At 50.5% G+C, this 14,958-nt stretch overlaps 1 protein-coding gene across 1 annotated transcript in view; it reads left to right on the top strand.

Annotated features, from left to right (window-relative positions):
* Window positions 1–4,183: 4,183 nt before the first annotated feature.
* ADAM19 (ADAM metallopeptidase domain 19) overlaps window positions 4,184–14,958 on the top strand; it is a 68,131-nt gene continuing 57,356 nt past the window's right edge. Inside the window, exons 1-3 of the mRNA XM_049775795.1 lie at window positions 4,184–4,289; window positions 6,414–6,505; window positions 12,653–12,723. Of these exons, the coding sequence (XP_049631752.1) occupies window positions 4,226–4,289; window positions 6,414–6,505; window positions 12,653–12,723 (227 nt within the window). The 5' untranslated portion in view covers window positions 4,184–4,225. The remainder of the gene's footprint in view (window positions 4,290–6,413; window positions 6,506–12,652; window positions 12,724–14,958) is intronic.

Here is a 14,958-nt window from a genome sequence, read left to right as displayed (position 1 = left end):
TGGTGGCTGCAGCCTAGATCTCATGTTTTCAGTGTTGCTGAGTCTGTGCTTTGGACATATAACTAACCACATATCTAACCACAGCTCTGCCTGACACCTGTTTCCCCATTACTTCCTTCTTTTCTCTCTCTCTCTCTCTCTCTCTCTCTCTCTCTCTCTCTCTCTCTCTCTCTCTTCTCTCTCTCTCTCTCTCTCTCTCTCTCTCTCTCTCTCTCTCTCTCTCTCTCTCTCTCCCCCCCCCTCTCTCTCGTTTTTGTTTTTGGGTCACACCTGGTAGCGTTCAGGGGTTACTCTTGGCTCTGCACTCACAAATTGCCCCTTGCAGGCACGGGGGACCATATGGGATGCCAGGATTCAAACCACCATCCTTCTGCATACAAGACAAACGCCCTATCTCCATGCTATCTCTCTGGCCCCTATTTCCCTCTTTCATCTTTTTCCTTTCTGCCTTAATTAATTAATTAATTTATTTTTTGAGGCCACACCCGGTGAGGCTCAGCAGTTACTCTTTTTTTTTTTTTTTGGTTTTTGGGCCACACCAGTTTGACGCTCAGGGGTTACTCCTGGCTATGTGCTCAGAAATCGCCCCTGGCTTGGGGGAACCATATGGGACGCCGGGGGATCGAACTGCTGTCTGTCCTATGCTAGCGCTTGCAAGGCAGACACCTTACCTCTAGCTCCACCTTCCTGACCCCTCAGCAGTTACTCTTGGCTCTGCAGTCAGAAATCACTCCTAGCTTGGGGACCATATGGGACGCTGGGGAATCGAACCGTGGTCTGATCTAGGTCAGCCGCATGCAAGGCAAAAGCTCTTCCATTGTGCCACCACTCTGGCCCCTTTCATTAATTTTTTTCTCTGTCCTTCTCCCTTAGTTCTGGGTCAAGGGGGAAGCTAGACATCCCCCTTTGCTACATTACATTTCCTTATCCAGTTATCCTACATACCACAGATAAGCGAGATCATCCTGTGTTTGTCTTTCTTCTCTGGCTGACTTCACTCAACATACGATCATCCTGTTGCAACTAGGTTGCAGCAAACTGTATGATTTCATTGTGAAACTGTCATTTCCAGCATCCTTCACAGATGAGCAAAGGTATTTAGCAAACTTCTACTAAGGAAGAACCAAGGATGACCAATATTATTCCTGCGAGGTTTTCCCCTGGGCTTACACATAACCACCCACATCATTCATAAAGTACATAATTATTTAAAAATGGAAGAGCCCCCCATATTAGTAAAAAACAAAACAAAAAACAAAACAAAGAAAAAAAAATACAAGCCCAAATAAAAAAAGACAAAACCCAACCAAACCAACACAAAACTCCTTCATTTTTCATAGGCCCACTGTCTAGGACTAGGTTAACTGCTGCTAACATTTGGGTACATTCCCAATGGTCCAGATTTTGGGTTGAACCACACTTGACGGTGTTCAAGGGTTGTTCCCTTCTTAGTGAGTGCTCAGGGGACCAAGCCATGGCTGAGATCAAACACCAGGCTCCTGCATATAAAGCATGTACTCGGATCTCTGAGGTTTCTGTCTTTTTTTTTGGGGGGGGGGGCACACCCAGCAGTATGTCAGGGCTTATTCCTGACTGTGGGTTCAGTGATCTCTCCTGAGAGTTTTCAGGGGACCCTGTGGGGTACCAGGAGTGGAGCCCAGGTAGGCTGCGTACAAATCAAGGGCCCTCCCTATGTATTCACTTCTATCTCTTGATCTTTCTCCCAGCCGGTGGTACTTTTTTTTTTAAAACAAACTTTTACCGATATAACAGACTTATACTCGCATGTAATTTATTCTATTTATTTTGGGTTTGGGGCCACACAGTCATGCTAAGGGGTAATTCCTGGCTCTGCACTCAAGAATACCCTCTGGTATGCCTTGGATCCAGCCCTGGTAGGCCATCTCTGCAAGGTCCCTGTTATACTATCATCCAGCCCCTTGCATATAATGTTAAACCCTGCCTCTCTCCACTTTTCCCTTTACATCGGAGTGGTAAATACATTAGTAAATGTTTTTGAGAAGGCTGCCTAGCAATCCATCACATGGATATGCTGTAACTATCTACTACTTTCTAGTTGCATACTGAGGTTATTTCCAGTTCTCTCATTAGCAGAAGTAACAGCACTAAGAACACTGACTCAAAATTCTGTTTTTGTTGGTTTTGTTTTTGAGCCATATCCAGCAATTCTTGGGGGGTTATTCCTGGCTCTGTCCACAGAAATCACTCCTGGTGGAGGTAGGGTAACAACATTACAAACTCTTAGATGGCTGCCCTCCTGAACCTACCCTGTGTTTTGGAAGTAAATAACTTCAGCAAATGATGTCACAGGAAGAGATGAATTTTGCCCCCAGGTGTGTCTCAGGGTTATCTGATCTGGCTGATAGTGGTTTAGACTTTGGAATTGAAGTAGATGGGTTAAGACACGAAGGTGGGGGGCTGGAGAGATAGCATGGAGGTAGGGCATTTGCCTTGCATGCAGAAGGACGGTGGTTTGAATCCCGGCACCCCATATGGTCTCGCAAGCCTGCCAGGAGCGATTTCTGAGCACAGAGCTAGGAGTAACCCCTGAGCGCTACTGGGTGTGACCAAAAAACAAAACAAAACAAAACAAAAGACTCGTGGGTAGAAGGGGCTGAATGTATTTTGAACTTGTGAAGGACACAAATGTTGACCAGTGGATGCTGCTAGGTGGCCTGTGCCATGCTGCCCTCCATGTTGCCCACATTATGTTGAAGTCATCACCCGTCCATCATTTTAACTCTATAGATAGAGTCACCACACCCGACCGCCTTCATCCGGTGCTTTTGTCTACACAACCATGGGCAAGATCATCCCGAGTTATAAACTGCCTGGTTTGGAATACTTTATGGTAGCAGCTTGAGCAGGCCAGGGTAGCCTCCCCACGTGCCCATAGCAAGCTTCGCTTTCTCTCACGGTGCCCAATGGCTTTGACACATCATCCCCCAGCGCCTGGCCCTCACCTTCTGAGCTGAGCAAACCAGGGATTGATTTCAAGAAAGAGGTCAGAGAAAGAAACAGACCCCCGAGGCTGGGCCCTCCCTTCCCACAACTTGGCTTGCCCGGAACCTTTGCTGGGAATCTTGGGACTGGCCACTCTTCTGCATTCTAGTCATCCCCTGTAAGGCACAGTGGATGGGCATGCTCTCTGCCAACTGAACTTAAGTACCAGGCTAGGGGCCAGAATCTGGCACTTGCTTGGCATATGTGTATGTGACCTTGGGCCAGTCAACCCCTCTCTGCTTTTGTTTTCTCATGGAGGGGGGGGGGGGGGAAGAGAGACTGATTTACGCTGGTCTAGTGGGTGGGTGGGGGACTCCTGGGCTCATTGGAAGCAGTCTATTTGCAGAGAGGCATGCCTGGCACTCGTGAGCGCTTTCCCTAGATGGAGTGTGAGCTGGACTTGAGCACCCCTAAGGACATGCCTCTCCATTCACCACCACACCACGAGGTCTTTGTTACCCCAGTTCTTTTTTTTTCCTCTTGGCTTTGGCAGCAGGGAGGCTAAACTGCTTTCTACTGCCCGAGCGAGCGTCCTTTCTTAGGCAGTCTCATCCAGTGTCCCCTTTCGTCTCCCAGGGCCTGCTCCCAGACCAGCCTCCATCCTGCCCTCTAGGTTGCCCTGTCTATCTGTGCTGTCTGTCTCCCTGCCTCCTCCAGCCAGACTCCCCAGTTTTCCTCCACCCTGGGCTCTTCCTATCCCCTCCTCCTCTGCCAGATCTGGGTCGGGCCCAGGCGACCGCGCCTCGGCCTTTAGCTCTTTGTGCTGGCCACGGCCTTAACTCCTCTCGCGGGGTTTATCTCCAGAGAGCCTAGAGGCCTGGAACTGGAGGTGGGGCACCTTTCCTGGACCAGTGTCCCGAGGGCCACCCAAAGGCGTCTTGGCACGCCCTGTGGGGGGAAAGAAAGAGGGAAAACAGAAGGCTTTGGAGTTGCTAGCCCAAGACTGCCCCCCACATCGCACTGCAACGCACCGACCAGCCTCTCCCTTCGCCTCCGGGCAGGTCCGGCCCGGGTTGTTTCCTCCGGCCACCTGAGCTGGCCTGGGCGGACGGGCCCCTCCCTCCCGGGGGTCCCCGAGTCCCCGCCCCGAGATCCCCCACCCCTGCGCTGGAGGCGTGGCCGGGCCGGCTGGCGGCCTTGAAACAGCGGCACGGGCGGCCGAGGGGCTGGCGTGGCCGCGGACACGAGGGGCCGCTGCACCATGCCCGGCCTGGGCGCCGCGCGGCTCTGCCTGCTGGCCCTGGCGCTGCCCGGCTGGACGGCGGGTGAGTGAGTGCAAGGCCGGAGAGCGGGTCCCGGGGCCGGGAGTGGGGAGACTGGGAGGGCCCCCGGCGCCCCACATCCCAGCGAGTCCCGAGCGCTGGGCTTTGTTCCCCTGCCCCGCGCCCTGGGTGGGAGGCGGCCAGTGGCCTGCAGCCGCCAGCTCCCCCTTTCTGTCTCCCTTTCCTGCCTTTTCCCTTCTCTTTCCGCTGCTTCCCGGCCCGGGCTCTCCGGGCTTTGTGTGTGTCTCTGTGTGTGTGTGTGTCTGTTCCCACGATGCGTCCCCCTGGACCGAGAGAGCCCTTTGGGTTCCACTGCGCCTTGGGCCATTGGCCCCCCATCCTTCCCCTGCTCCCAAGATGTAAAGAGTTAAGAGATTCCAACCCGAAACCGTTAGAAAGCCGGGTTTCATTAATTTATTTGATTTCCTTTTTTTCTTTTATTTGCGCTCCATGTAGAGTGCGGTTCCTCGACCCCTACATGCAAGGATGAATGAAGGAGCTGCCCCCCCAAAGGTAGAAAGAAGGGTTGTTTGGCCCAAAACTCGGTGGGTACCAAAGTAGGCACTGCCCCCAGGAGCCACGGGGCCCTTATCCTCAGTTTCCTTTCTGTTCTGCAGAATCATTGGCACTTCTGCCATCAGCATGCGGCCCAGCCCACAGGGGTACCAAAGTGTAGGGGGAGAAAAAGTTGGTCCAGGAGGAGAGACCCTGTTCAACAAGGGCCTTCTTCCCCCATCTTTCTTACTATGGAGCTTGTGGTCTGGCTGCAGTACTCTGCGTGCATATCTCTTTTTAACTAGTCTTGTGAAACAACAAGTCTTGTTTTTACAATGTAGATTGCAGGCTGGAGAGGAAAGGGGAGATAGAACAGCCGGTAAGATGTTTACCTTGCACATGGCTGACCCAGAGATGATCCAGAGCACTGTCAAGAGCTATTCCTCTACAGAGCTAGAAGTAAGCCCTGAGAATCACTGGGTGTGGCCCTGACATCCCAAAGAAAAGAAAATAGAAAAATAATTGTCAAGTTTTTTTTTGTTTGTTTTTTTGCAAAGAATCTACAGGCATTCCAGTCTGCAGAGCAAGTTCTGACCAACCCATGGGTGGTGGACAGGTTCCTAAATAATGCTGTGGGCATGAGAAGGTTGCCCAGAGCAAAGCCCTAGAGGCAAGCTGCTGACCTGTGCCCTGAGCTGAAGTCCCAGGCTCAGGGGACTGTCCGAGGAGTTTTGTGCTTTGTCTGTGTGAACTGAAAGAGATGTGGCTTGCAACCCAGACCCTCTTGACAGAACTTGTAGTGGTTCTAGAGGTCACAGCTCTTGCTGGCAGATATGACTGGGCTTGAGAAACTCGGATTTGGTCTCTGCAACACCCACCTCCCTCCAATCCCTCTTGTCCTATAGATTTGGCTTGCCCTAGGCCAGAGCTATGTGCCACTAGAACTGCCCATGACAAAGCCCTCTTCAGCCTTCCCAATGGCCCCCAGGGGCAGGTAGGCTGGTTGGGCTTGAGAAGCTTTTCTGGGGAGGTCCTGGCTGCCAGGAGATGGGCAGAAAGGCCATTGTCTTCTTTTTGCTCTGTGGGAAACAATACTCGAGGGTTGGATGGATGGCCAGTGTAGCCCCCCCTTTCATTCCTTTCCCCTGATCTCATCCCAGCCCTTTCTCTCTCTCTCTCTCTCTCTCTCTCTCTCTCTCTCTCTCTCTCTCTCTCTCTCTCTCTCTCTCTCTCACCCAATCCACTTACTATTGCTTTGGGGCTCAACCCTCTGAGTGCATTTCTAATAGACATCCCGTGGACTGTTCTGCTGGCCAGATCTCCTACCAACACTGCCCCCCCTCACCTCCCTGACCCTCCTCTCAAGAAGGCCCCTTGTGGATCCCCTGCTGTCTCTGCTTTTCTCAGATTTCCATTTCTGCACATCTGCCAGTTGGAAATGACCCCACTCAGCCCATATCCTTGGCGCCTATTGGTATCTTGTCCCATGCCTGATTCCCAAAGGACACTAGATAGGGACCTGGAGCCCTTGTTGATCCTCACCATGTGGTGGCTGAGCCACAGTGCTCTGTCCTGGGACAGATTAAAGGGCTTGGGATATTGGGTGGCAGTGTGCACTATCTCTCTTGACAGGAAGAAGTGGGGAAAGTAGCACTCCACACCAGCACGAGCTCGTCATACCTCAGTGGAAGTCTGTACGGCCAGAAAGCCCCAGGAGAGAAAAGGTAAGAGGTACTCAGGTACCACTATCTCCACCTAGGGACCACGTCCTCAACCTTGGAGCTTGTGAGAGAGGGGGGCCATCTAGTCATCTCCAGAAGATGAGGTTTTTTCCTCTTTTATTTTCATTTTTGGTTTTTGGGCCACACTAGCATAGTGGGTGGGACGTTTGCCTTACATGTGGCCAATCCCCAGCATCCAATATGGTCCTCTGCCTGCCAGAAGTAACTTCTTAGCTAAGAGCCAGGAGTAACCCCTGAACTCTGATGGGTGTGGCCCCAAAACAGACAAACAAAAAAGAAATTACTCTGGCAAGGCAAACCCTCTATATGCTGTGCTGTCATTCTGGATTCCTCTCTTTCTTTTTGTTTTTGTTTTGTTTTGTTTGTCAGCAGTACTCAGCACTACTTCTGGCTCTGTACTTGAAAATCACTCCTGGCAGTGGTCAGGGGACCATTTGGGAGGTCCAAGTGATTGAACCCTGGTCAGCCTCATGCAAGGCAAACATCTTTTCCCCTGTGCTACCTCTCTGGTCCCTGGGAGTTCTATTTTTGGCCTACCCTGTCCTTTCTGCTCTGGCTTTGGAAATTCCTCATTCCCTTTGTTATCACTCAGTGAGTGACTGGTGTCTAAACTACTTCTGAAGGCATTTCGTTAGGGAAATGAAAATCCACCCTAAGCGCAGACTGTATCACTCATGCAACCAGCTCCCTTGGGCATTGGCTGCCACCTGTCCACTCTTATGCAGTCTTAATCTCATTACAGCCAGAGAGTGTTCAGGGTGGGCAGGCTCTGGCTTTAAACAGGAAATGGGGAGGGATGTAAGAGGGATTTAAGATCCAGCCAACCAGGGCCTGAGTAATAGTACAGTGTATGAGGCTCTTGCTTTGATTGTGGTCAATGGGGTTGGATCCCCGAACCCCCAAATTCTATCAGGTGTAATTCCTGAGTGCAGAGCAAGAACAAGCCCTGAGTTGACCACCAGTTGTGACTTCCCCCAGCCAAAAAAATGTATTATATATTGAGCCTTTACTTAATAATAGGAGTGTCCCCACGCAAAAGAAACAACCACACACACACAAAAAAGATCAACTTCTTTGGGCTCTCCACCCTTCTAGCACTTCGGAGTGGGACCATCCTTAGAGGTATCCTGGGCTTCCAGGATGTGTGTCTAAATTTATGTTCCTGTTGTTCATAATTCTCAAGAGAATTCTGGCTAGAGCCAGAAAGGAAGAAGGGAGGACTGTACTCGAGGACCCAGCTTGGAGGGTCTTTTTTAACACATGGGCTGGAGAGATAAACAGGGCGGGTAAAACTCTCTTGCCTTGCATGTGGCCAACCCTGCTTGATCCCTGGCATCTTATAAAGTCCCCAAGACACCACAAGGAGTGACCCCTGAGCACAGAGTCAGGAGTAGTCCCTGAACACTGCTGGGCATGGCTCAACCTCTTTGCCAACTTGAACAAAAAAGGTTTTCTTAACTGGGGCTTAGAATGAGAGAAAAGAGGGTGGGGTGTTGGGCTCCTTAGTCCTCAGTTTGAGATGGTCAAACACTCATGGTGCCACTCCTACGAGCGAGAATCTTGGAGCTGGCATTTAGACCTGGTGTTTCTTGAGCTCAGAGAGGAATAATGTCTGTCCTCCACACAGCATGGCAGGAGCTATCTAAAGGGCTTTCTTAAGGAAGGGTAATTCCAGTGAAAATAGGAAGACAAAAGAAAAAGTCAGTTAATTTGAGATCTCGGAGACAGCACAAGCACGAAACTCAGTCCACCTTAAAGTGGAGAGGCTGTAAATAGTTGCAGGAAGTCTAGACAGATGAATGGATCCCTCTGCTCCAACAGGCTATTTTTAAAAAGTGGAGCTTGGCCTGGTCCATCTGATCCCCAGTCACCCAAGGAGTGGATCTGGGCCTTTTGACAGAGGTTTCACTGTCGTCTCCAGATGTGGGGGGTGGGTGCATCCTCAGGAAGGGCCGGAGAAACAAATGGGCCTCCAGATCCTGCCTTTGTTCCCAGCTGCCTTCTGCCCCGAGAATATAGTCATGGAGTTAGGCAGCGGTTTGAATAGTGCCTGAACGGATGACTGTGTGAGCCGAGAGAGGGTGTGTGTGAGTCCTGCCCAGGCCTTCTGTATCATTTCATCCACTCATTCGTCAAATGTCCATGACTGTTTGCTGTAGATTCAATATTGTGCCTAGTTCCAAGAAGGGAAGATTGATGATTCTCACAACCTCTGGGGCTGAAGGTCTCTTTCATCCAACGGTAAATCTAAAGGAGCTTTTTAGCCCAGGCCTGGGGAAGTTCAAGTAGTGCCTCAGTCCCCCTTATCTTTCAGGGCTGTAGAAACTAGGCATTCGGCCACTGGCCACCATGGGTGGATGGCTATGCTGTTTTATTGTTTGGCTTGACATGCCTCCGGGGAACTAGGGACACCATATAAAAGATTGGTGTCTGAGCATCTTCCAGGCCTGGGAAGGAATATTTTTGGATGACATGTGTAAAAATAAAGATGAGTCCTTGTGTTGAAACTTGTTTGTCCTTGCAGGAGAGGTGGCCCTGCTTTGATTCCAGATAACTTTCCCTTTTTGTGTGTTTTTATTTTTCTGCCTGGGATGTCACCTCCGTCTTGCAGAAGGGAGGTGCTTTCCTCCACCCCTTCCTCTGTTCACTTAGGACCAATTCTCTGATACTTCTGGTGCTTGGCCAGAGACACCAGAGAAGGTGTCAGGGGACCTGTTGGCTGAAGCAGGTGGTGATGACCAAGCCAAACAGGGATACCACAAACATGAGTGAGTCCCGTAGTGAAAGTTGGGCAAACTTCCTCTTCTAAAGCAAAAAAGGTTTTGAAATGTTCTAAAAAAAAAAAATTTTTTTTTTTTGTGGTTAGTTTTTGGGCCACACCCGGCGAAGCTCTGGGGTTACTCTTGGCTCTGCTCTCAGAAATCACTCCTGGCAGGCTGCGGACCATATGGGATGCCTGAAATCAAACCAGGTTGGCCATGTGCAAGGCAAAACGCCCTCCCCACTGTGCTATCACTCTGGCCTCTGTTCTAAAATTTTTTTGTGTGTTTATTTTAGGACCATCCCCCGTGACACTCAGGCTAAGCACTCAGAAACCACTCCTGGCTTGGGGGGAATATATGGGACACCGGGGAATTGAACCACGGTTAGTCCCAGGTTAGGACGTGCAAGGCAAATGCCCTACTGCTTGCACCGCCACTCCATCCCCCTCTAAAGTATTTTTAAAGAGAAGTTGTTGGGATATGCTAGTCAAAGACAGCAAGAACAGGGTTGCCTGAGTCTTGGGGCCGATGAACGCTCAGCTCCCTCCAAGCTCTGGAAATGCCCAGAAGCACCTTATTTCTCAGGTACCCTGAGACCTCGTTTGTTCGGAGGTCAAGCTGGAGGATTCTGAAGCTTTGTTTTAATTCAGACTTCTATGAATTAAAATTAAAATTAGAAGATTCGTGAAGCAGAACAGCCTGCTTTGGATATTTTCGATGTGGAAATACCATCACTTCTTCTTTTAGCAAAACTGAGTCATATATCCCATGTTAAATTGTTGAAGCTCGGTTAGTATTCACATTTTTGTTTTTGGTTTTTGGGGCCACACCCGGCTGTGCTCAGGGTTTACTCCTGGCTCTACACTCAGGAATCACTCCTGGTGGTCTCAGGAAAAGATATAGGATGCTGGGTACCAAATCTGTGTCTGTGTCCTGCCCCCTGTACTATCACTCTAGCCTTGAAGTTTGTATTTTTAATTCCCTTGCAATTTTTCATGTTAAACGATTAATAAAAGAGAGAATGGGGAGAAGAGATAGTACAGCAAGGTAGCCTTGCCTATGACCAACCCAGGTACAATCCTCAACATCCCAAATGGTTCCCCTGAGCACCACCTGAAGTGATCACTGATTGCACTTAGGAGTAAACCCTGAGCACTGCTGAGTGAGGTCCCCACCAAAACAAAATTTAAAAATTTTTAAAAGATCATTTTCTTAAATTTATAGATGTAATTATAAAAACATAAATTTAAAAAATAAAATTAACTCCAGATCCCACTGCTAAGAAGTAATCTTTTGGTTTATTTCTGTACCTTTTTTCTTCCTTCCTTCCTTCCTCTTCCTTCCTTCCTTCCTTCCTTCCTTCCTTCCTTCCTTCCTTCCTTCCTTCCTTCCTTCCTTCCTTCCTCCATCCCACCTTCCTTCTTTCCTTCCCTCCTTCCCTCCTTCCCTCTCTCCCTTCCTTCCTTCCTTCCTTCCTTCCTTCCTTCCTTCCTTCCTTCCTTCCTTCCTTCCTTCCTTCCTTCCTTCCTTCCTTCCTTCCTCCATCCCACCTTCCTTCTTTCCTTCCCTTCCTCCCTCCCACCCTTCCCTTCTTCCTCTTTCCCTCCCTCCTTTCCTCCCTCCCTCCCTCCCTCCCTCCCTCCCTCCCTCCCTCCCTCCCTCCCTCCTTCCCTCCCTCCCTCCCTCCCTCCCTTTCTTCCTTCCTTCCTTCCTAACAGAAGTGCACTTAAAATCTACAGTATTAGCGGCCGGGTAGGTGGCGCTGGAGGTAAGGTGACTGCCTTGCAAGCGCTAGCCAAGGAAGGACCGTGGTTCGATCCCCCGGCGTCCCATATGGTCCCCCCAAGCCAGGGGCGATTTCTGAGCACATAGCCAGGAGTAACCCCTGAGCGTCAAACGGGTGTGGCCCAAAAACCAAAAAAAAAAAAAAAGTAAAATCTACAGTATTGGGGCTGGAGAGATAGCATGGAGGTAAGGCATTTGCCTTGCATGCAGAAGGACTGTGGTTCGAATCCCAGCATTCCATAGGGTCCCCTGAGCCTGTCAGGAGCAATTTCTGAGCATAGAGCCAGGAGTAACCCCTGAGCGCTGCCTGGTGTGACCCCAAAACAAAAAAAAAACCAAAAAAGCTATAGTATTGGGGCTAGAGCAATAATACAGTGGGTAGGACTTTTGCCTTGCATGCTGAAGACCTGGGTTTGATCCCGAGCACCCATTACGATCACCTGAGTGCAGAACCAGGAGTAAGGTCTGAGTTGACTACCAGTTGTGACTTTCCCCAACCAAAAAAAAAAGTATTATATATTGAGCCTTTACTTAATAATACCTACTTTCTTAATCATTTATCAAGTATTTAATTCATCGTTTTCATGACTGCCTAGAGTTTGAACATAGGATGCTTGTAACCTATTCTAAGTTTGGACATTCAGCTTATGATCTGTTCTTCATATTTGCAAGTAATGGGCATCCTTGTACACAGACCTTTTGCTTCCACATGCTCCCTGTACAGTCTAATTTTCCTGGCCAGGGCGGATCTAAATACTTTTCAACTCTCCTCCATATCTTCAGAGTGCCTTCTCAGTAGAGAGTAAGAGTGAGAGCTTGCAGCTTGTGATACTGCATTGCATAGTGCAGTTTTCAAACATCCTGTGGCTTTTTATTTTGTGAAAGGTGAGGCATCTTGTTTCAAAGAATTTTGTTGTTGTGGCAAGAGAGCGCAGTTACGACAATTACTGGTGATGTCTGACACATTTTTTTGTGTTTGTAGATAGGTTATCTATGATCTGAGCATAGAGTTGCTCTGGCCATCATCCAATCCTCCCTTCCTCCCCCCCCCCCCCCCCCGTGTGGGGTGTGTTATGTCTCTTTGGGCTATAAAACCTTCACTGGGGGTTCTTCTAGCTGTCCTCCCTGAGGGATCAGACATTTCCAAACAAAGCCTATGAAAGGCAGAAGACCCCCTGTGAAGGCTTCCCCTGGTCTTGTGGATAATATCCAGCTTGTGCCTGGTACAATGATGCCGTCTTTGGGTTTTCACCAGCACTGAATCCGAGGCAGCTGAATATCAGGGATTCTGCTTTCTGCACACTGAAACAAATCTGGGGTGGGGCTGGAAGTATCATGTCTGGGGTTCTCTTAGTGGGGTCCTGACCTGACTGCTGAATCTGCAGGCACTTTGGAGCTTTGTGTGTCTGGCGGCTCCTTCAGGACATGAAGTTCTCCATGGGCTGGTAGTGCTGCTGGCGGCCTCCTCGCTCCCTTTTCTCTGTTTCCAAGCCCTGCTGGGTTGGTTTTGGGGCCCTTTCCTGGGAACCTTGATCCTTCCTTGCAGCCGAGGAGCTGATCCATTTCTCTTTGTCTCTTGCAGCATCCACACCGCGCTGAGCTCAGGGTCATGGCTGAGGGCCGGGAGCTGATTCTTGATCTAGAGAAAAATAAGTAAGTACCCCACCTCCCACCCCAAATCTTCTTGGTCTTAATCACAACAGCAATTCACAGCCAGGCTCCGAGGGACCGGACACAGGTGGCCTGGAAGGAAGCCTGGATTAGTGACCCCGGCTGGCTTCCCTCTGGCCAGGCCCTGCGTCTCAGGCTTCCAGCCTTGCCCCAAGCCTGTGGAGCTTTGAGCTGGGGAATTTTGCTGGCCCAGAGACATGTATGCATCTATGCATGTATGTGTGTGTGTGTGTGTGTGTGTGTGTGAGAGAGAGAGAGAGAGAGAGAGAGAGCATGTATGTGTGTGTGAGAGAGAGAGGGACAGAAAGAGGGAGAGAGAGAGAAAGAGACGAGAGAGAGAGAGAGAGAGAGAGAGAGAGAGAGAGAGAGAGAGAGAGAGAAGGAAGGGGCGGACTGCAGGATTGGGTTGCTGTCCTTAGGGAGAGAGAGAGAGAGAGAGAGAGAGAGAGAGAGAGAGAGAGAGAGAGAGAGAGAGAGAGAGAGAGAGAGAGAGAGGAGAGAGAGAGAGAGAGAGAGAGAGAGAGAGAGAGAGAGAGAGAGAGAGAGAGAGAGAGAGAGAGAGAGAAGGAAGGGGCGGACTGCAGGATTGGGTTGCTGTCCTTAGGCAGCTCCAGCACAGCGTATGGCAGGAAATGAGGGAGATTAGAAGAAAACAGCCCTGAGGAGCAACGTTCTGGGACTTGGTGCCTCTGGTTGCTCCATCTGTTTGGGGTCAGCAGCCAAGGCTGAGATTCTACCCGGCAGGGTTTGGTTCCCGCCTCCTCCATCTTCCCAACCTCATTCTTCCTGGTCGTTGGCTGACCTAGAGTCCTTCCTCACTGCCCCGGCCTTACATGGTTTGATGTTGGCAGACCTGTGGCTCCCTGCAACGGTCCTGCTTTCACTCTGCCACACAGACCTTGCAGATAAGGCCAACTGGGCTTGGCTGGCTGCCTGGCTTCTCTCTGCAGGCAGCATGCGTGCGGCGCCCCCTGGAAGTGGATGAGTAATCAGATGCTTTGTTGCCAAGAAAGGAATGGACGGAGAGGGACCCTCTTGCATCCAGAAGGATGGGAATGGTGGCCTGGCTGAGTGGGGAGGGGCGGGGCAGGGTGAGGGAGTGGGAGGAAGGGAAGCGAGACTATAAATGATTCCAAATTTGGGCTTTGGGGACGCTGCAAAGCAGATCGAGAGCTGAGAGGAAAGCCTAGTCACCACCAACCCCCTTTCCTCCATAAGTTGTGGCTTGTGGAGGGCCAGGAAGGCAGGCTGATGGTCGGCGTGGCTTTTTTACCACCTCTGAGAGAAAAACCAGACAGAAATGAGGTGCAGGAACAGACAGGGAGACCTATCTCTCCACCCTGACCTGCCTCTCCTTTATTCTGGCTTCAGTGGCCCCATCCTGTGCTACCAAGAGGTACATTTCACCCTGGAGCTTCTTGAGGTTGTACTGGGTGGCACAGCCACCAGCAGGAGGTGGACCAGACACTTTGGGAGTCCTCCTCACCTCCATCCCCCCCAATCTGGAATCTCTGTGAGAGGTGAGCTGAAATGAAAAGTTAGGAGGTGAGGTGGCTTAGAAAATGGAGCAGCTTGGGGTCAGAGAGCTAGTACAGCAGGAGAGGGTGATTGACTTGCACACAGTTTGATCTCCAACAACCCTTAGGGGCCCCTGAGCATCACCAGGAGTAATCTCTGAGCACTGCCAGTTATGGCCCAGAAACCAAAAGAAAATGGAACAGCCTGTGTTTCTGGTTTGCACGATTCTGGCTCAGAGAGGGACAGGCCTGTGTGGAACATCACACAGCAAGTGGATAGAGAGGTGAGGCCAAGATACCTGTGCGCTGGGCTCGAGTTCAGAGTCCCAGAAACACAGTCGCAGTTGCTTAGGGGCTGAGCCATTGCATCTTTGGAACTTGGGTTCCTACTTGTGTATCGAGGCTGCTTTCCTGGGGTCATGAAGGCTGAATGCCCCAGTGTACAGAGCCCTCCCTTGTCACCACCGCCGTGACTGTGCCAGGAGCCCCAGGTTCCAGGCCTACCCACGCGGGGTGCTTTAGGGGCTTTAGGATAGCAGAGGGCACAAGACAGGAGACTTGACAGGACTTTTGTTTTCAACTGCCGCCTTGGCAAGGGGAATTCCTGTCATGCACGCAACTTCCTGTATGTTTATTCCCCGGCTTGCCTGGTACTCCTCATACATGCAAGTACCAGGATCTCTCAGGACTCCTGGGATTC

The sequence above is a fragment of the Suncus etruscus genome, chromosome 6, assembly GCF_024139225.1.
Source record: "Suncus etruscus isolate mSunEtr1 chromosome 6, mSunEtr1.pri.cur, whole genome shotgun sequence".
Taxonomy (NCBI): domain Eukaryota; kingdom Metazoa; phylum Chordata; class Mammalia; order Eulipotyphla; family Soricidae; genus Suncus; species Suncus etruscus.
Note: the sequence above shows the minus strand (reverse complement) of the source record. Positions and strands in the feature narration are given on the sequence as shown.